Here is a 21,864-nt window from a genome sequence, read left to right as displayed (position 1 = left end):
AGAAAATGCAGCCTGTATGAAAATGTCGTACTCTTGCTCAGTCTCTAGTTCTCAGCAATATTACTGTCAAACACAAGTCACTAGTTTTTTTTAACTCCATCTGCCATGCTCACAAAGTATACACAAACACACTGAAAATATATCCCTTGTAATTATGTACAAATAGTTCTGTGAGCTTGTAACATTCAAATGCACAAGAAACTCTTCAGAATGCTTTACTTTGCGAAATATGCTCTGTAATGGCTGTACTTTGTGAAATAACTTTACTGTAACACTGCACAAGCATGCAAACACTTTATACACTTCTGAATACTTGGATATGTTTGGTTAATACCAAAATACATATACCTTGCGATAATGTGGTAGTTTCCCCTTATTTTATTCTTTTTATGCAATCTGGACTTTATTTCAAACATTTTCCGTATTAATTTGAATATTTTTATCAATGTCATACATACTGGTTTACGCAAAAATAATTCAGAGTATTCTATATGCCTGGTTTCATATTTTGCAAAAAGAAATAGTGCTGAGCAAGTTTTAATACCTGAAATTAGTTTCTGACCTGTTTTGTGAAGTATGCACATTTTAACATGATCCACTCCTGTACATTCTACCAGTATCTAAACAAGTGCCTTAAGTCGTTTTAGTCAAGCCATTTCTGACCTTATCCCCCTTCAGTATGCTTCTACTGATTTCATGTCCTTTAGACATGCCGTTTCTGACACCATGTCCATTAGACATGCCGTTTCTGACACCATGCCCATTAGACATGCCGTTTCTGACACCATGTCCATTAGACATGCCACTTCTGACACCATGTCATTTAGACACGACACTTCTGACATCATGCCCTTTAGACACGCCGCTTCTGAAACCATGTCCTTTTAGACATGCCACTTCTGACACCATGTCCTTTAGGCATGCCACTTCTGACACCATGTCGCTTGTTCTTCTCTAATACATAAAACAAGAAGGCTTCGTTGTTGGGGTTTCGTTTTGATGCTTTAATACATACAAACACACGAGGATGGATAGCAGCATCATTAAATATGACTGAATTAGTTAAATAGAGCTTACATACATAAATGCTTACATATCAACAGCCAGCTTCAAAATAGCACTCAGGCTTGCACGTGTTCAGTATTTATACACTTGTACAAGTCCTTAGATAGCTACTTAAAGGTATATACACACATACTGATCTACAGTGAATAAGAAAGCCCTTGTCGTGTAAGAGAAAATTCATCCAGTGAGGGAACTTGTGATTGCCCTTGGCTAGATGAAATGGAAGGAAAAGCCAATGTTGTCTGGGCCAAAATGGAGATACCAACAAGATTTTGGGCCTGTCCCATATGATCTTGTGTAGCACACCTGGCAACAGAGGAAGACAGGAATAAGCATGCAGAAACATCCCTTTCCAAGCCAAAGAACTTGGTACTCTGGAACAGAACGTGGGGATTTGCCTGTTCAGAGGAGAGGTAAATAGATCTACTTGAAGAGTACCCCATAGATGGACGTCCAGGAAAACCTATCTGTGAAACGTCTACTCATGAGGATCTGTTCTGGACCTGGTCATATTGTCTGTTACCGATTTGTGCTGAGGAAATATAAACCGCTTGAAGAGTCAAGTGATGGCAGTTATCAAAATCTCAAGCTAAGACAGCCAGTCTGCAAAAGATGGCAAGACTTTGTGTTCCCTATTTATGTACTACATGACAGTGGTGTTATCTATTAAAATCCTGAGGGGATCTAGAATCCAGAGGGAATGCAAAGCATGAAGAGCTTATATCAGAACTCTCATTTCATTCATGGTCTTTCACCTGCTGAGAATACCAGATGCCCTGGACCCTGATGTTGCTAGAGGAAGCTTCCCAACCCAGGTATGAAGTGTTTGTTAATAGCTCCTGAGTGGGGAAAGGAACCTGAAAAAGCAGGTCTGGATTCAGTAAAATCTGGTGAATCGACCATAGAAACTCTTGTCTAAGGCAAGGTAAGGGACAGTCCAGAAGATGACAATGCTGCAGCCATATTGTCTCGAGATACCACTGAAACTTCTGCATGTTGAGTCAAGCCAAAGGAACGATGGGCATGGTGGAAGCCATGAATCACAGAGCTCATAGAAACTCTCTTCCAGACACCACATATAGAGAAAGAAGAGACTGGCAGAATGCTGTCATGGAGAGGATCTTGGGAGGAAGAAAAGTCATCATGAACATCATATAAATCCTGCATGGCAGAAAAATTTGGTTCTATGAAGGGGTCAGAATACACCTTGAGACTGAGGGTGAAACCCACACTGTGAAGAAGCATGGTAAATTAGAGAGCCTGCAGATGAAGTTGCTGAGAAGGGGAATGAATAAGAAGGTCATTTAGATAGGGAAAATTATGAACACAATGGAGTCTGCAAAAGGCTATAACTGGAATGAGGCATTTTATAAAAACCCTCAGTACTACAGAATGATCAAAAGGCAAAGCAGAGAACTGAATGTGAGAAAGAAAAGTACAGTTTTGTACCTACCATAAATGTAGATGTCCGATAGGTATGCATCTGCAGTGATTTATGTGCATGCGTAGTTCCTTTAGTGACCACTGTCCTTGGATACCTCTGCTCTCCATTTGTGCTCCCCAACCTAGGTCTGAAGCGTCTGTTGTTATAGTTTGGGAGGTTTTTGGCTTTGTGAAGGGTAACCCTCTGTTGGACTGGCTGGCCTGAGCCCACCACATAAATTCCTTGTGAAGGCATGGAATGAGTGGGATTAAAGTTTCCAAACTGTGACTGTGCTGAGTCCATAAACTCCTTAGGTACCACTGTAGCTTTCTCATATGTAGCCTTGCTTGTGGAATCAAAAGAATACAGGATGCCATGTAACCCAGGGCCTGCAGGATTTTCCTTGCAGTCAGCTGAGTTTGTCTTGTCAGATTCTTGAAGTAATCCGGTAGCTGACTGTTTTTCTTCTGTTAGATAAGCCATTTGGGTGGTTGTATCTAGATCCGCACCCAGAAAGGTTATTCTTTGGGATGGAACAAGTCTTGATTTGTGCATGTTGACTGTATATCCCAAGGCCTGTAGAAGAATGATGGCATAATTTAAGTCCTTTATCAAAGTTTGTTGATTGTCCGCTTGTATAAGGCAGTCGTCCAGATATGGGTAGATTTGAATCCCTTGGAGTCTGCAGTGTGCTATTACTGATGCCAGGCATTTTGTGAATACTCTGGGCGCAGTAGATAAGCCAAAGGGCAATGCTGAGAATTGATAATGCTCTGACCCTGCAAGAAATCTGAGGTGTCTTCTGCAACTTTGCCTGATAGGGACATGCAGGTATGCCTCCTTGAGGTCTAGAGTAACCAGCCAAGACCCCTTGCCCAGCATGGGAAGGAGTTGCTGTAGAGTCAGCATTTTGAATTTTGGCACAATGAGGTAAGTATTCAGTAAGGACAAGTCGAGAATTGGTCTCCATTGATGCTCTTTTCTTGGAACAAGGAATAGTCTGGAGTAAAATCCTTGGCCTTGTTCTGAAAGTGGAACTTTTTCTATGGCTTTCATTTGTAGTAAGTTTGAGATTTGTTTCAAAGCCTCTGCCCTTTGATTTGGTGGCAGACCTGGCATGCCTTTTCTTTTTGGCAATGCGTGGAAATGGAACCTGTATCCGTTGTCTATTATTTGGAGTGTCCATTTGTCTCTTGTAATGATGTGCCAATTTTTTGAGAATAAAGAAAGCTTTCCGCCCAGAGGTGCTTCTAATTGAGCCCTGGTTGGCGGAGTCAAAGCAAAGTCATTGAGTTTGTCCTTGTGCAGCAGTTGCAGGTCCTGAACTGCCTGTCTGGATTGGAGGTTGCCATTGACGGCCTCTATAGGAGCCCCTAGCTTGCCCTCTACCTCTGGCACGCCTGTTCCTGCCCCTTTGAAATCTTTCTGTGCCCGGAAAGGACCAATTCTTGGAAGGCCAGTTTCTGCTGAATCTAGACGGTTGGACTTGAAGAAAATCCTTAAGTGTTTGTACAGATTTTGCCTTTTCCTCAAATTTCTTTAGGACTTCTTGAGCAGTGGAACCAAATAACTTTTGCTTTTCCAGTAGAGCATCCAAAAGCTTAGCTTTAACATGGTCTGGTAGAGATTGTTCCTTCAGCCAAGCATGCCTACGTATGACAACACCTGTCATTGCTGACCTACATGAAGCTTCCAATGCATCATAACCACACTGCAAGAAATGGTTGCTAACCTGCTGGGAGTTATGTACCAGATCCTGAAGGGATTTACGGTCAAGGGGTTCAGTAGAAGACAATTTCTTATGCATTTCTTCTAACAAATACTCTTGATACTGTATCATGTAAAATTGACAATTTAATACCCTCACAGCAGGAGTGGCAGAAGTATACACTTTTTTACCTCATCTCTCTAATGCCCTGGACTCCTTTGCAGAGGGGAGAGGGGGTTCTTAGTAGTAACAGCTGCAACCCCTTTAGGGCCCTGTGATATAGTTTCAGGGTCAGCAGAGTGGGCCTTATAAAGAAAATTATGTGTGTCCGGGACACTGTAATACCTATCGGGCTTAACAGGGGCCAGAGGCAGAGTGTCAGGGGTCATACTAGAGTCAGAATACACATCATCAATGACATTTAAAACAGGAGGAATAGCCAAAGGTCTATGCTGAGGTAAATGAAGAAAAGTTCTTAGTCTTTTCCTGGAATCAGAATATTCCTGGCCCTGCCATTTGAAATGCTCTCTCATAGTGTGAAGGGTCTCCCCAAAGGAAAGCTCCTCAGGAGGGGAGGCTGAGGGAATAGATTCCTCTGCATCCGAATCCTCGTAGGCCGAATAAGCCTCCTCCTGGTAGTCTGAGTGATCCGAGCCAACAGAGGCCTCCTCTGAAGAAAGGGGGTCAGGGGGATCCACCCTGGGCCTTTTGTCTAGAGGTGGTTGGGAGCCCCTGTCCGGATGAGGCTGAGAGCCCCTAATTAAGGAGATAAGGTCCTCTGCTAAAGTAAGAATCTGTGAACTAGAAGAAGGTCCCTGAGGAATAACTCTGGGAGGCATGACTTTAGTGTGTTCTGCAGCTTTAGCCCTGGTGAAGGCCTTAATAGACATGGATGCAGGAGGCCTGGCTGCACCACGTGCTGGTGTAGCTTTGTCTAAAGGTATGGTGTCGGAAGATTCCAATACACCAGTATCGGAAGGCAATTCTGTAACCGACTCGGTAGGAGCCTCCGGGACCGAGGCTGTCGGTTGTATAATTTCAGGGTTCGGTAGTTCCAAGGACTCGGTATCAGCCGAGACCGAGACACTTGCGGTAGGCCTAGCCGCGGTTTCAGCCGAAACCGTGGCCCACGTGTGTCGGTCCTTGTCTTTCTGTTTTTTAATTAAATGAGATGTCGGGGTTTCCGACGGCATTTTGTATGAAAAACTATCCCCAAAAAACTCTTCTGCGAACTCCGACCGACGTTTAAGAGTGCGTCAGTTGAAGGAAGCGCAGGCTGAACAGGCCGAGACGTCGTGGTCTGGGCCTAAGCAGGGGAGACGGTAAGAGTGGAAATCCTTATGAGGTATTTGTTTCCCACAAGTTAAACAATTATTAACTTTTTCTGACATCGGCTGAGGCAAGAAAGAGTCCCCAACGAGGTACTTAGCTTTTGAAGTCTTCGGATAGCGAATTTACAGGAGCTGGCCGACCGGCACTTGTGAACTGCTTCTGCTTCGGGCACCACGCGGCAAGAAAGACTGGGGAAGATGGCGTCGGCTGCCGCTTTTATACCCCAGGCGCTGTGACGTCGGGGAAGGGGCGACATCAGCCGACGCCGGACCCAGACTTTGGAATCCGGCCGACCGAAGGGCTGCCTGAGGCAGGACAACCCATATGTGATGACTGCAGATGCATCCTTGAAGGACATCAAAGAACTGTAAAGACTTCTTGAAAAGAGGGTGAATAGGAATATTGAGATATGCATCCTTCAGGTCCAGAGACACTAGGACGACTTGAGGAAACAGGGACTGAAGAAACATTTTAAAAGTAGTAGCTTTTAGAAAGGTGTTCAGAAAGGGAAGGTCCAGTCCTGGGGACCTACAACATTCTGGAGTAGAATGCCTTTCCCTTCTGCGGAAAGGAAACAAGCCAGCTGAGCTAAAAAGTCTACATGAAAAGAGACATGGAGGCGCTCTCGGATTATGTAGCCCAGGTGGGTACGACCCTAGCCCTGAGCAGCATCCTATTATCACCCAGAATTATACCACAGTACAAGCAGAAAATGACTGATTTCAACAACTGGCTAGGGTTCTGGTGTCATTCCAAAGGGATCCAGTATCTGTCTGCCTGGGATGACATGACTGACAGACCTCGATGCTTTGCCAGAGATGGCCTGCATGTCACCCCTGGGCTTCCAGATACTGGTCAAGGCTCTTTCCACCCCTATAGTGCCTTTTTTAGGGTGTGCTCCAAAGACCAAATTACCACCATAACTGCTACAAACAAATGCAATCTGAGGGTCATGCTGCTCAATGCTAGATGTCTAAATCTCAAAATGCACTTGCTCGAAGCACACCTTAAAATGGAGAACATCGACATTTGTGCTGTAACAGAGACCTGGTTCAAAGCAGCAGAAAGAAACCCTGCACTACCAGGCTATAACTCATTCCACACTTTTCGGCCCCAGAACTTGGACCATAGCTCCAAAGGTGTAGGTGTTTCCATATTCATAAAGGATGTGCACACCTCCAGAATGGTAGCCCAACATAACGCATCAGAGATACTTCAGGTGCAGCTTACACTGGGTAAGACAGAGATTTAAGTCGTAGTCTGCTATAGGTCCCCAACCATGTCTCAAGACTCCCACTCCACGTTCCTAAGCACCCTGGAGAATATTGGGGTCCTACCTAACACTCTCATACTGGGCAACGTCAACTACCCCTCCATTAACTGGGTAAACTACTCATGTACCAATACACTTGCCCGATGTTTCCTGGAATTCATTAATTCCAATGCACTGGACCAGCTCGTTCTTACCCCCACTAGAGGGAGCAACATCCTTGACCTAGTCATTACTAACATGGACAACTGCTGCTCTACACCAATAGTCAACTCCTCCCTGGTTAGATCCAACCACAAACTCATCACCTTGGACATCCACATCCCTCCCACACCCCCACAAAGGTAACCACCATGAAAAACTTCTCCAAGTTAACTTTGGGATCCTAAAAACAGAGGTGGCTAACTTCATGGCATCCATGCAAATGGAGAACAGCTGCATGACTGCTGAATCATACACCAATGCACTGTAAGAAGACCTACACAAATGTATGGATCTCGCCATACCCAATAGAACCAAAACACTCTCCTCCAAAAAAAGGAAGACAATCGGGTGGTTCCCTGCCATAAACAATCTCTACAACAGAAGGAAGAAACTGATGCAGAATAAGGTGAAGTCCCAAGACTGGAAAAACTCCCTTATCAGCCTCAACAAAAAGTCGAGATCCCTCATCAAATCCTCGAAAGCTAGCTATGAAAACAGAATTGCAGCAGATAGCAAAGACAACCACAAGGCCTTCTATAGTTATGTAAAGAATCTCCACGGCAATACCCAGATTTGCTCTGAGTTACTGCACAATGGTATCTCCTATACAGAGCCAACAGACATTGCCAATATACTGGCCGACATATTCAGTGCCAACTTTACCCCCTCCCCCAAAGGACCAATCACAATACCATCAGATTGCCAGGCACCCAGTATTACTGCTGCACAAGTTAAAACAGCACTGTCCAAGGCCAAAAATACAGCTTCTATAGGACCTGACAAAATCACTGGCTGTGTTCAACTACAGAGTGAACTGGCACCACACCTGTGTGCCCTGTTCAATCACAACCTCACCTCAGGCTTTGTACCTACTGAATGGTGCACTGCTATCATCCCTCTCTACAAAGGTGGAGTGACTACAGACCTTGGGAACTATCGTTCCATTAGCCTGACGAGTCTGATATGCAAAGCTATGGAATGCATCATCATGGACCTAATAAACAAGGATATAGGGAATATCCAAACTTTGGATCTCACACAGTTTGGTTTTGTGAAGAGTAGATCATGCTTTTTTGAGTCAGTCATCAGAGCTGCGGATGAGGGCAAGGTGGTTCACACAGCCTACCCTGATCTGGCCAAGGCCTTTGATACCATTCCCCACTTTGGAATCATAGAAAACCTCACTAAGCTACGCATCAACCCTTATATCACTAGGTGGGTTGCAAACTGGCTCACAGATAGAGCCCACAGTGTGAAAGTAGAGCCCACAGTGTGAAAGTAGCTGACTCCAAGTCATACTGCCAACCAGTCATGAGTGGAGTCCCAGAAAGTTCGGTCCTGGGTCCTCTCCTGTTTGGTATCTACTTCTGAGAAGCCCAGGCCAACACAAAGGGACTCTGGCTGACATCGTTCACAGACGATTGCAAGTTGGGAGCTATTATTAACTCCTCAAGTGATACATCCTGCAGAAAGGCCTCACTGTGACTGACGACTGGTGTCATAAGCATGGCCTTAAGCGCAACGCCAAAAAATGTGTCATCATCCCCTTTGGGAAAAAACAATGTTCCCATGAATTACCACAACGATGGTAGTCCACTGAACACAGAAGGCATTATAAGAGATCTGGGAACACAGGTTGACAGCAATCTCTCTTTTGACCACTACAATGAAACTGTGGCATAAAGTCCAATGTGGCACATCTCATTACTAAGGGTATTGCATCCAAGAAGAAAGAGGTCATTGTCTCCCTCTACTCTTCCTTCATTAGGCCAATCATCGAGTACAATGCCACACTTGCCATGTACCTCACTAGACACCTGCAACAACTGGAGAGGCTGAAAAAGTACCTCACAAAGATGATCCTAGGCCTTAAACAGTTGTCCTATATGGGCAGACTCAAAAAACTCCAACTATTCTCTGTTGTATATTGCCTACTTAGAGGCGATCTCTGCTTAACTTTCAAAGCCATATCTGACCCAGCTCGGTTAGAAATGTTACATTTAAAGAAATCCCAATCCCTCCGCACCACATGCTCCAGAAGCCTCAACCTCATTACCACAATCATGGTGGAGGGACAGGTTCATAACCCAGAGACTGCTCAAGCTATGGAATAGACTTCTCATACATGTCAAACAGAGTACCTCACTTGCCCTCTTCAAGAGAAATCTTGATGAGTGGTTGGGAAATAGAAAATTTACCCTGGGGGTCACTCCAGTGGCTCTACTCGACAGAGGCACTGGAAACTAATGTGGGGTGGCATGATGCCAGGGTAATCCTATGGGCTAGGCTTGTAAAGGCTCCAAGGCCATTGGCCTAGTACACACCTATGAACCTATGCAAAGGAGGAGGAAAATGAGGCAAATAGCAAGGGAGAGGCTGAGGTATTCCTGAAAAAGGAGGAAGGGATTTCCAATCCATGAAATAACCATTTTGAGTAATTTAAAAATCCCAAGAGTTTATGGTGATCTGTTGCGAAACTGGAAAAGACAGTTAACTTGACAGAAAGAGGAATCTGGCCGAGGAGTAGAGAGGATAAATACAAGCATACTTGTCTGGAAAAGAAGGCTTCTGTCCTCTGGAATCCTGAGCAGGCTACTCAGGAAACACACTCTTGCAAAGTTTCTTATCCTTCAAGGGTTGCCTGCAAAGCCTACTCAAAGGAGGTCTTAGAGAAGGATAGTTTCTTTGAAACTGTGGGCTAGGAGACAGGAAAATTTGTTTAAGCTTCTGCATAACCTTCTCTTTTGCTTGCAGAGTTTTAAAGGGTTCTGCAGCAGCAGAGTCAATCAGATACTGGGAGTGCAAGGGAGAGTCCAACAACTTGGCCTTAATATCCTCAGGGAGAAATTACAACCTAAACCAGGAATAACACCTGATTACCGACTGTGATGCAGCCACACATCAGGAGGCATCACAAGCATCATAGGGGAATTGATGGAATGACAAGCTACCTGTGATGCAGAACCTAATAAGGAAATGGCAGAGGTCTTAGCTTCTGAGTTGGGCACGTCAGACAAAACATCCCCAACCTTAGAATAAGAGCGAGAACATACCTGGTGATATGGGTCTGGTAATTTATGACCCTGAAGGCTAAGGTGACAGTGGTATATATCTTCCTACCATATATGAACATAACTATTATCTGTATCAGAAGGTAACAGCTTAGAGGAAGGAATCAACGCAGAATGTTTGTCGTCAGAAAGAGAAATTCCTGTAAGGTCAGAGGAAGGTTTCTTGTACAAAAATTGTTAAGACTCAGGAACCTTGTAAAACATATTTTTTTTTTTTTATTTTTTTAGGAGAAAGGGCATGAGACTCTGGAGCTTGTGAAGCAGAAGAAAACACATCAAGGACGGCTTCCAAAACAAGGGGTATGGCAGAAGGCCTTGGACAGTCCACCTGCAAGAGGTCATATCTCTTCTGGACATCAGACGTTCGGGAACTTTCCCATTTAAACTATTACATCATTTAAAAAATGGTGTCCCCAAAGGAAAGGTCTTCAATAGAGGAATCAGTAGAGAATGTATCATCTTCATCTGATCCCAAAGCAAGAAGAGAATGGATTTGGGAAGAGTAAGCTAAGGACTCCTTCCCAGTAAGCAGATCTTCACCATCATCATCACAGGAACCAGAAAATCCAGAAAATCTTAAGTCTCTTGGAAGCAGTAGAAGAGAATGCAACAGGCAAAGGGATTGAAAAACCTTGAAGGGTTTTAAGTCCATGAGGGCCTTAAAAAGACCCCCTATTGAAATCCTGCCACACTATGAGGGTCTGTAGCAACAGGGACCACATGCCTAGTTTTTTGCTTTTGCTTAAAAGGAACCTCTACCCTAATGAGCGTAAGAGCTTCTGTACCCTGACTTCAGTAAGGGAACCAGGAACTTCTTTCCTAACAAGTATCTGAGGAATCTCCCTAGGCCTTTCAGAGATAATCAGCTGCAGCTCTCTCTCCCCTCATCTGCACCTGCAGCAGACATGTGGATTAGCAAGCCCTGTGTTGTCCACCAACTGGGTTGTGACAGACAGCAGGTGTTAGAAAGTACAGTTGTGTACACTTACCATAAATGTAGATGTTCGAGTGTATTCACTGTTGCAGTCATTACATTTGGGTAATCTGCTGGCAGGTAGCCCTCAGTCGGCCTGATTAACAAAGTCTTGTGTCCTACATTGGTTGCTGTCCCTTCTTCCATGACGTCAGGTCACCAGGGGTATAAAACGTGCAGCCAAAGCCATTACATCAGTTTTTCTTGCCCCAGATGTCAGGTGCCCACCAAATGGGGAGCAAAAAAAATATATACATACATATATATATATATATATATATATACACACACACACACACACAAACAAAAGCAAATACACCAAAAAGGCTTTTAAGCATAGTAAAAGAAAGTAGAGGTATAATAAGAGAAAAACAAGGGGCTGGAGGGTGGGTAACCAGGACTGCAACAGTGAATACAATCAAACATCTACATTTACGGTAAGTCTACACAACTGTACTATGTTCTTCATGTTTCACTGTTGCAGTCATTACATTTGGGTAGATTCCCAAAGCTATGGTTGGGAGGATGGATTTATACAGCATTAGGACCAGCTATAAGGCCCTGCAGGACAGCAGTAGCAAAGCCAGCTCCGAATTTAGAGAAGAAAGGTAAATGGTAATGTTTGGTGAACGTATGAACTGAGCTCCAGGTAGCAGCTTTTAGAATGTCTCTGGTAGGAACACCTCTGAGAAAGGCTGTAGAAGTAGATGCAGCCCTGGTAGAATGAGATCTGATCCCCTGGGGGATAGTTTTACCATGGTGCATACAACAGAAACAAATACAATGGCTTATCCATTTGGAAATAGTCTGCTTTGAAATGGCCTTTCCCTCTGCCCCTGCAGAAAATGCCACCAGTAGTTGTTCAGATTTTCTTAAAGATTTTGTCCTGTTTAAGTAAAATCTAAGTTGTCTGTGTACATCCAATGAATGCAGAATCCGCTCCCCCTTGTTCTGTGGATTGGGAATGAAAGTTGGCAAATGAATGGTCTGATTAAGAGCCACACTGGATACCACGTTAGGCATGAAGGATGGATCGGTCCTGAGAGACACCCTGTCCGCATGAAAAATAATGAAAGGCTCCACTGCCATAAGAGCCTGTAATTCAGAAATCCTTCTAGCTGAAATGGCTGCTAAAAGGAAAGCTGTTTTCCAGGAGAGAAATTTTAAGTCTGCAGTAGCAGCTGGCTCGAAAGGAGGGAGAGTGAGTTTTTCCAATACAAAACTGAGGTCCCAGGCAGGGATTGGAGCTCTCCTGGGAGGTCTTAAGTTTTTGGCCCCTCTCAGATACTGCTTTAGCAGAGGATGAGAGAAGATGGGAGGTTCTGTGTTGTAATGAGCTGAAATGGCAGAGGCATAGATTTTTATGGAAGAAAAGGACAGCCCCTTGTGAAGCATCTCAGTTAAGTATTGTAAAATCTTAGGAATATTGGGCACTGCTGTGCTTATTCCTTGTGATTGGTTCCAGGCACAGAATCTTTTCCATTTGTCAGCATAAGATTTTCTAGTACTAGGCCTTCTCGCCTCCAAAATGACATCCATCACAGGTTTGCTGAGGGATGCTAAGGGTGAATTTAGGTGATTAGCCACACTGCAAGATTCAAAGTTTGGAGCTGAGTGTGCAGAATTTGGTTGTTCTGCTGAGACAGTAAGTAAGGTGTCTGAGGCAGGTGCCATGGAGGAAGGTGTGACACATTGCGCAGGAGTGGATACCAGTGTTGGCGAGGCCAGTCTGGAGCAATCAGAATCATTTTTGGTTTGTCCTGTCTGACTTTTAGTAGAACTTTGGACAGCAGAGGCAGAGGGGGGAAAGCACAGACTGATAGGTTTTTCCAGCTGAATGATAGAGCATCCACTTTCCAAGCTTTTTTGTGATGAGTTCTTGTGCAGAATTTGTCCAACTGATAGTTTTGGGGTGAGGCAAAAAGATCTATGTCTGGACCCCCCTCCATTTGCGTGCCAACATGTTGAAAATCCGTGGTTCCAGTTTCCATTTGTGTGAGTCCATGAGATTTCTGCTTGGTTTGTCTGCCAGAGTATTCAGCTTTCCAGGCAGGAATTGAGCTTGTAGTTGTATTTGGTATGTCATGGCCATGTTCCACAATGCCATGGTTAGTCTGCAAAGGGGGTAGGAATGTGCACCCCCCTGCTTATTTATGTACCACATAACTGTGGTGTTGTCTGTCCTTATCATTAATTGTCCTGGATGAAGGTAGTCCTTCAAGGCAGTCAGTGCATTCTGTACAGCTAGCATCTCTTTCTGATTGATATGAAGGTGCATTTGATTTGGGCTCCATTTGCCCTAAATGCACTTCCCTGCCAGATGAGCCCCCCAAGCATAGTCTGATGCGTCTGTAGTTAGGGTTTGGGCGGCAGGGGGTGGAATGAATGGTAGTCCCTTGTTTTGGTGGCAGGCCTCTGCCCACCATAGGAACTCTAGTTTCAGGCAAGGTATATTGTTTCCAGGCTGTGACAATGTTGACTCCATAAACTTTAAGTACCACTGAAGTTTCCTCATATGCAGTCTTGCATATGGAATTAGAAAAATGCAGGAGGCCATGAACCCCAAGGCTTGCAGATAGCAGGGTTTTTGTGACCACCTGTTTGAAGTAAGTCACCAATTGAACTTGCTTTTCTGGCGTAAGGTAAGCCATCTGGGCAGTTGTATTCAAGCTTGCACCCAGGAATGTAATTTTTTGAGAGGGTACCAGTTGTGATTTCTTTTCGTTTATGGTGCACCCTAAACAAGTTAGAACCCTTTTTACAAACACCAGATGCTGTAGAAGAATGCCCTTGTTTTCTGCCTGAATTAGACAACTGTCCAAGTATGGATATATCTGAATATTTCTTTGCCTGCAAAACGCAATTACTGGAGCCAGGCACTTTGTGAAGACCCTGGGTGCAGCACATAAGCCAAAGAGCAGTGCAGAGAACTGGTAATGCAAGTAGCCTGCTTTGAAGCGGAGGTATCTTCTGCAAGATTCCCTGATTGGGATATGCAGGTAAGCCTCTTTTAAGTCTAGAGTTACCAACCAGGCATCTTTGCCTAGCATAGGAAGTAACTGTTGAAGAGTCAGCATCTTGAATTTTGAAATGTCCAGAAATGTGTTTAGAGTAGATAAGTCCAGAATTGGACGCCATGATTTGTCTTTTCTGGGTACCAGGAAAAGCATGGAATAGAAACCTTGTCCCTTTTCCTCTTCTGGTACTGGTTGAATAGCCCCCATGTTCATGAGGGACAGAACATGTTTCTGGGCCTCTGCCCACTGATTTGGGGGCAGGTCTGGTCATCCGTTTGGGATTGGCAACATGTGGAAATTAAATTTGTATCCCTGGGATACCATATTTAAAACCCATTTGTCCTGGGTTATCAGTTGCCAGTTTCGTGCATGAAGTGCCAGTTTCCACCCCAAAGGGGCAGCTAAAAGGTAAGTGCTTGGTGAGTGTAGAAGGAAGTCATTGAGACTGTTTACCATAGGGAGGTGCCTTGTTGCTTCCAGATTTGGAGGTGGAGGTACCCCACTGTTTTGTTCTAAAAGTCCCTTGTGACTGAAACCTGGAGCCTTTGGAATGTCTGGGTTTGACTTGAATGGCTCTCGAAGGAACTGGAAAGGACCAGTTCTTAGTAGGCCAGTGCCTACTAAATCTTGGAGGTTGCACTTGTAAGAAATCTTTCACAGTTTGCATAGATTTAGCTTTATCTTCCATCTTTTTTAAAACTTCTTCAGCCTTATTACCAAAGAGACGGTCCTGTTGTAAAGGAGCATCCAAAAATTTTGCTTTAACATGATCAGGCAGAGTTTGCTCTTTGAGACAAGCATGCCTTCTTAGCACAGACCCAGTCACAGCAGCCCTGCAAGAGGCCTCCAAAAAATCAAAACCACACTGCAAAGTATGTTTTCAAACTTGTTCAGCTGAATGCAATAAATCCTGTAAATCTTTATTTTCCACACAGTCAGAAATTAACATTATTTTCTGTTTAAGCAGTCCCATGATATGCTGTTGATATTTAAGCATATGAAATTGACAGTTTAAAGCCCTGATTGCTAAGGTTGCAGAAGTGTAAACCTTCTTACCCCATCTATCCAGCGCCCTGGAATCTCTATCAGAAGGGGTAGGATTTTTAGCAGTAGAGGCCTTAATGCCCTTGGGACCCTGAGACATAGTTTCAGGATCTACAATAGGATTTTTGAAAAGGAATTTGTGGGAGTCAGGAACCCTGTAGTATCTGTCTGGCTTACAAGGAGCCGGAGGCAGAGAATCAGGAGTCATACTAGATTATGAAAAATCATCATCAACAATGTCTAGAACAGGAGGTGTAGCCAATGGCCTATGCTGAGGAAGAAGAAGAAAATCCCTAAGTCTCTTTTTAGATTCAGAGAAATCCTGACTTTCCCAGTGGAAATGTTCCCTTAAGGTATGTAAAGTTTCCCCAAAAGAAAAATCCTCAGGGGGCGAAGCAGAAGGAATGGAATCTTCTACATCAGAGTCCTCATAAGTAGGTATAGACAAATCCTGTTCATTAGAAGAGTCAGAAGAAATAAAATCCTGTTCAGAAGATTCATAATCAATGTCTTGCCTAGGCCTCTTAGAGGGACGGGGTTGGCTACCCCTGATCAGAGTAATTAAATCTTCAACCATTTTGATCATCTGTTTTTTAGGCATAGGGGCCCTGCACATGTGGCACAGGCATCGGTTATTTAGACACAGATTTAGATTTTGGCCTTAGTTTTGAAGATGGCGTTGGTCTAATATACAAATCTGTAGGCCTGAAAACACCCTCAGAAGCCAGTGCCTGCACAGCGGCTCCTTACCCATCTAAGGTAGAGACATCAGCGGGTTCCATAACTGAAGCATCTCGCGGCATACTGGACTCTGAATGGGTCTCAGTAGAGGCCTAAGAATCAGAAGTAGCAGGTATCAGGGGCTGTGAAATCGCCTGAGTACCGGCGAACTGGCGACTGGCTTAGGAGAAGCGTCATCAGTTTTGGACCTCGACGGTCTGTCTCTTTTTCTTTACGTTTTTTAGGTATTCCGGTAGTCGGATTGCTAACTGACAACATTTCTGGATAATTAAATCGTGAGCCAAATTAGAAGCAAAAATATACCGACGTTTAATAGTGCGTTGATTAAATTTAGCACAAAACTGACAGCAAAGCACGTTGCGGACAGGGCCTAGGCAAGGAATACAGTACAAATGAAAATCAATAAGAGGTATTTGCTTCCCACGAGTAATGCAATTATTAAATTTTACTGACATTGGTAAGGAGCAAGAAAAAGTTTCCCAAATGGGGTACTTAACTTTTAGTTGAAGACTTCGGTTCGGAAACTCGAAAACAAAAATTTCAGGAGTCGGACGACCGGCACTTGTGAACTGCTTCTGGCACCTCGCGGCAAGAAAGACTGATGTAATGGCGTCAGCTGCATGTTTTATACCCCGGACGACCCGATGTCATGGAAGAAGGGATAGCAACCGACGCAGGACCCAAAACTTTGTTAATCAGGCAGACTGAGGGCAACCTGCCAGCAGATTACCCAAATGTAATGATTGCAACAGTGAAACACGAAGAACATCTGGATGGTCCCTGGGTTCTACATCTGACCCAACAGAGACGTCTGGTAGAGGCTGGATTGCAGAAGTCTCTAAGTGCATCTTTTTATACTACTACTTAGAAAGCAGCTGAACATCCAGGTGGGCAGATTCAGAAGTCATAATTAAATGAGCTAACAACTGCAGATAGTGGTTTTCCAAATGCAAAGACAGAGACAATTGATGGCTATGTAGTATCTTGTGTACAAAGGACTGGTAAATATAGCAATGGGTGATCATGGTCTGCACCTAAACAGAAAAGGCACTTTTCATGTTTTCCTATGGGGAAGCAGCCTCTTACATTCCAGTTTACCCTTTCTGGATAGCATGTAAAACAAGCAACCAAACAAAGAGAAAACAAGGAAGAGTCTCCAATAGAGTACGTATCTGCTGGGCTTGGTAGCAGAAACAAAGAAATTACCAACTTACAGACTGTAATAAAAACAGGGTTTGGACTTGTAGCAAAGACGTTCTGAGAAATTGGTATTTATACATTATTTGTGTGCCTTACATCTTGGACATAGGACATACATCTTATGTAAAGTGGCTAGAGGAGTTGAAGACTTTGGTATGTTGGCTAGACGTATAGTTATGCTCAGGATATCCCTTTTGTAAGGAATACTGCAACAGTGATATAAAAAGACATCAACAGTGCCTTCAGCAGAAAGTGTGGGAGCAACGCTTACAGGCAGGAGCTTGAATCTAGTTAACTCCAGAAATATGTACAGCCTTGTAACAGGAACCACCTTGAATGAAAATCTCTTCCTTGCCCCTCCTCTCAATGAAAACCTTTTCTATAGTTCAGCACTGTAAGGATTTGTTAAGTACTGACTGCACCAGCTTCACCTGATCTGGGGAGGTGAGGGTAGAACACATTCCTAGAAAGTGAGGAATGACTTTGAACCCTTTGTTGTAGCCTCAGGAAATTATCAACATTATCCCTCTGGACAAGTTATTAGGCCAAATTTGCAATGAAATTGGAAAGTCTTCATCCAGGAGATGTGGCAACTAGAAGGGAATAAACTGGGGAGGGGGTACTGGAAGCATAGTCAGTACTGCGCAATACTATCATGGGAGGGAGGTTGACTTACCTCTTGTGCTCTAAGTTGCTGCTTCCCCTGCCTCTGCCAACTTTCCCAGCTTGCTTCTCCTCAAAAACCCTCATGTCTAAATTGGGGGGGGTTGTGAAATAATTCCTTGACTGATTCCATGATTTAACCTTTCTCTTTCATTTTGTAAAATATCTGGTAAGGGGGACCAAATAACACATTATCCTAAGGTGCATTGGGGGGGGTTGTGAAATAATTCCTTGACTGATTCCATGATTTAACCTTTCTCTTTCATTTTGTAAAATATCTGGTAAGGGGGACCATATAACACATTATCCTAAGGTGCATATAACAGCAGTCTCATAACAACCAGTAGGGGGCTGGGTTCCCAACTAAGCATTCATATGCCTGACTTTTCCTTATGTTCTTCTGTTGGCAATAATCAATTCCAGGAATCTTTGTGTATACTTATCTGTGGTAGTATAGTTTCCCCAATTTTTGGAGGGGTAAGCAAAGTTACCCAAGAGATAGTGTTGGACTCTATACTGAGGGATGTTAATTTGCTTAGAAATGTCTTGTGGTTTGCTGGAATTAATCGACGGGGTACAGTAGTTGGCAATAATATGGTACTGGGTTTTGTTTATCATGAGACAGATGTGGAGGAGATCAAGTTCACTGTCCTGTGTTATGAGTCTGTAAGTGAAATGGTTTCTTAGGAACATAGATTCTCCCCTTCCAGCTACACTTTCAAATTCATTGTTGGGTCTGAATGAGTGGTAAGCATTAAATCACTTTACTGTGGGGGGGATATGGCTGTTCTGAAAACATACTTCAGTAACTACACGTATAGCTACATTTTCCAAGGTTAGGAATGCTTACTTCTAGTACTGAGCACAGTATTACCTTAACATTGTTTTGATTTTGATTGTCTATGTAGGGAATTTGAGGAGGCTCACCTTGCCAAAAAAAGGCACTACGGGGGAGGAAAAGGTCTTGGCCAATGTACTGAAGCCATGAGGACAAAGATGCAGGCCATCACTAGAAAAGCAGCAGGGGTTGTCGGTCATATCCTTTCATTCTGATATCCATATGTATATATACTGGGTTTCCTTAGCATGACACGCAGAGCTAAGCCAATAATTGAAGTCAATTATCTTTTGTTTGTATAGAAGCATCATTGTCGGTGATGGTAGGATACTACTCAATACTACTTTCATACTCAGTTCAGATGCATACATCATGTCCTTTTTCATAAGATCCAAAGAGGTGTTGCCTCAAGTCATTCACTTCCATGTGCAAAGTAATTATGTCATGTGTGTACCTGGTGCATAGACAAATAATTGACTATTAATCTGCAGACTACTACAAGCCTAGTCATTAACCAGAGGTTAGAATCAAACCTTATACTTAGGACCTCCAAGGTTATGACCTTAACAATTTTGCTAACCCACACCTCATTTATACCAACACCCTCCATAGGGCTCAAGGAACTTGAGAGACAAAGTGACATTGCATATCCTGGCACATGAAAGGCAGCTGACCATCACTCTGTCCTTGCACAGCCTAGTCAGTAGTGTCTAAATGATAGTCTCATCATTAAGTGAAAGTTCAAAGGCGTACATACAAACAGAGCAATCTTTTCAGATTGAATCTAAAAAGATTGAAAAGGAAAAAAATAAATAAATCTTTTTTTTTTTGCACCCCCATACCCCTTGCTAGTTATATATACAAACTCCAAGATTGCACAACAACAAGGTAAAAGTAAATTCTCAAACACTGCTGTACCACAATATCACACTCATAGCAGCCGACAGGCTGAAAAAGCAGTTTGCAAGAGCATTTGCTCTTAGAGACTACAACTATCTAACTATGGAATTGTCTAGGACTAAGGCATTGCTAGAGACACAAGCTTAGTCCATTGCCTCAAGAGCTTTTACATGCTATTTGTGTGATCCCATTTTGTGGCTGTGTTTACTGTATTGTCACAATGTGCTGTATTTTGGTTTGCAAGTCACCTGGAAGAGACAAACAGCCAGTCACCTGCTGGACTATTTAAAAAATAGAAACAAAAGCACACAAAAAATGAACATGGCTCAAACTGCTCAACCTTTAGCTGTACACTGGGCTACAGAAGGAGAATAGCTCTGCTTTAGGGACACCTGAAAAGCCCTGGAAGTCAGACTGGAAAGGCAGACATCCATTTGCAGCGAATTCCCATTGGTTAAGTAATCATGGTGCAGCAGTGATCCTTAAAATGAACACAAAGCAGTCCACTAGCAGTTAATTCTCATGAGTAGGAAATCATAATGGCAGCAGTGATCCTTAAGAAAAACACAGAGCAAAACCAATATACATACATAATGTCTTGTTTCTTAGACATACTTTCAAAAAAGTCCATGCTGGTCAACACTCTACCTACCGCAGTATGCAAGACATGCCCCATAAGACTGGTACAGCTCACCAGTGCTTATTGGCTGCACCTGAGTGTCTCAACAATTCACTTCCATAATTCAGACATTAAAGATAGTTTTATGCCTTCATACTTTAAAGTAGTATATTTAATACACTCTCACAGTTGCACATGTTGGTAAGGCTAAGGAAATATTTGCTTTCCTCTACAAAGCTAATAAAATAAGAGGCTAATATATTTGAAATATGGTGAGAACAGACTTTTTTTGTTTGGAATGATGGCTAAAATACCTAGCAATTATTATCTTTTGCTTCTTTCACACTACTGTGCCAGCCTTTGTATACATCCAAACTAACCACTTACAGTAAAACTAGCAAAATGTTTTATTAGTAAATAAGACTTCCCTGACTGAATTACCAACTTCAAAGGTTACTGAAGGAAACATGAAAAGCACAACTGTTTTAAAGGCAAGCTAAGAGTTACTATCTAGCTAAATTACTTGTTTGGAATCATAACTACTACAAATGGAGGTATCTGGAATCAAATCCAGTCTTTAAAAAAATCAGCTAGTTTACAGCACATTACCTTCACAGTTAACTTTCCTGTCAAACATTTTTAATTTACTTACCACTAACTGCTGGAAATCGAGGACCTGCTGGCGTTTCTGTTGTAGTGCCTGAAGTTCTAGATGCTTTGCATGGATTAGTCTCTTTATCTCCTCTGACTGTTCTAGTAAGGAATGACAGAAAGCTTTTCTTCCCACAAGTGTCAGCTCTAGATCAAAGGCAGTCCTGATTACAAAGGGAAAAAAAGACAAAGATAAATTTGTAACCAGAAGTCTAGTCTTGATAAGTTTGAGCAGAAACTGAGGTTCAAAATAAAACAGGGAAAGACATGCTGAAATACAAGTGACTGGTTGTTGGGTACATAAGACTATATATATCAAGAAATTTCTCTTCAATATGGCAGAGAGAGAACAAAAAAGAAGCTCATTTCTCATTATCACATTGCCAAGTACTTCCCAAGTTGCTGCTCTTCCTCACTACTAGCCAGCTCAATGTTCACAAACTACCAATTAATTTCTAGCTAGGGATTTTCAAATGCCCAAAGTGGTATGTTTTATGGAAGTATGACACTGAGGATGAACCACACCCACAACAACTGTAAAAGACTGCACTTCATTTTTTAACAAAATAAACATGAATCATTCTTGAATTTGAGTTATGTGTGCTGTTTTGTGTAATGCTCAGGTGTTTGAAATACAAAATAATTGTCAAATGCAATTAACGGAAATTTAGCAACTATATTTTGTCCTAAAAACTCAGGACAGTTGTCATTTTTAGTATTCCTCCCCAGGATACCACTGCTTAAATAGGGCACAGGTAGTAGCTGAGCTAGCATTTTCTTTTACACTTGCATATCTTAGCATGTTCAATAGTTCACTTTTCACCTCATTCCATGTATAATCTGCACTGTGGTGGAACCCATGTAGTCTGCATGCTGTGCAGTACTAGTACAACAACAACGTTCACATTTTCCACAGCACTTCATTAATTTAGGCAACTCCCCTAACCTATTGTTCTGTGCGCTAGCTGCCCTTGTGGGCCATTTTAAGCCTAGACAATTTGCCCAAAAGTGAGAATCAAACCTTGCACCTTCTTGACTGTGAGGTAAACAGCTTAACCATTATGGCAAACCTCAACCCCTGCTAAATTTCAGTGATAGTTTCCCATAATTCAGTTACTTTGGTCACAGTGAATGCATATTTCAGT

At 42.9% G+C, this 21,864-nt stretch overlaps 1 protein-coding gene across 1 annotated transcript in view; it reads right to left on the bottom strand.

The window, feature by feature from the left end:
• The window catches only part of HAUS5 (HAUS augmin like complex subunit 5), a 1,223,310-nt gene that overhangs the window by 506,138 nt on the left and 695,308 nt on the right, over window positions 1–21,864 (bottom strand). Inside the window, exon 15 of the mRNA XM_044080749.1 lies at window positions 20,721–20,883. Coding sequence (XP_043936684.1) covers window positions 20,721–20,883 — 163 coding nt within the window. The remainder of the gene's footprint in view (window positions 1–20,720; window positions 20,884–21,864) is intronic.

The sequence above is a fragment of the Protopterus annectens genome, chromosome 8.part0 (assembly GCF_019279795.1).
Source record: "Protopterus annectens isolate FY-2018-M chromosome 8.part0, PAN1.0, whole genome shotgun sequence".
NCBI lineage: Eukaryota > Metazoa > Chordata > Ceratodontiformes > Protopteridae > Protopterus > Protopterus annectens.
This window is presented reverse-complemented; position numbering and strand designations above follow the sequence as displayed.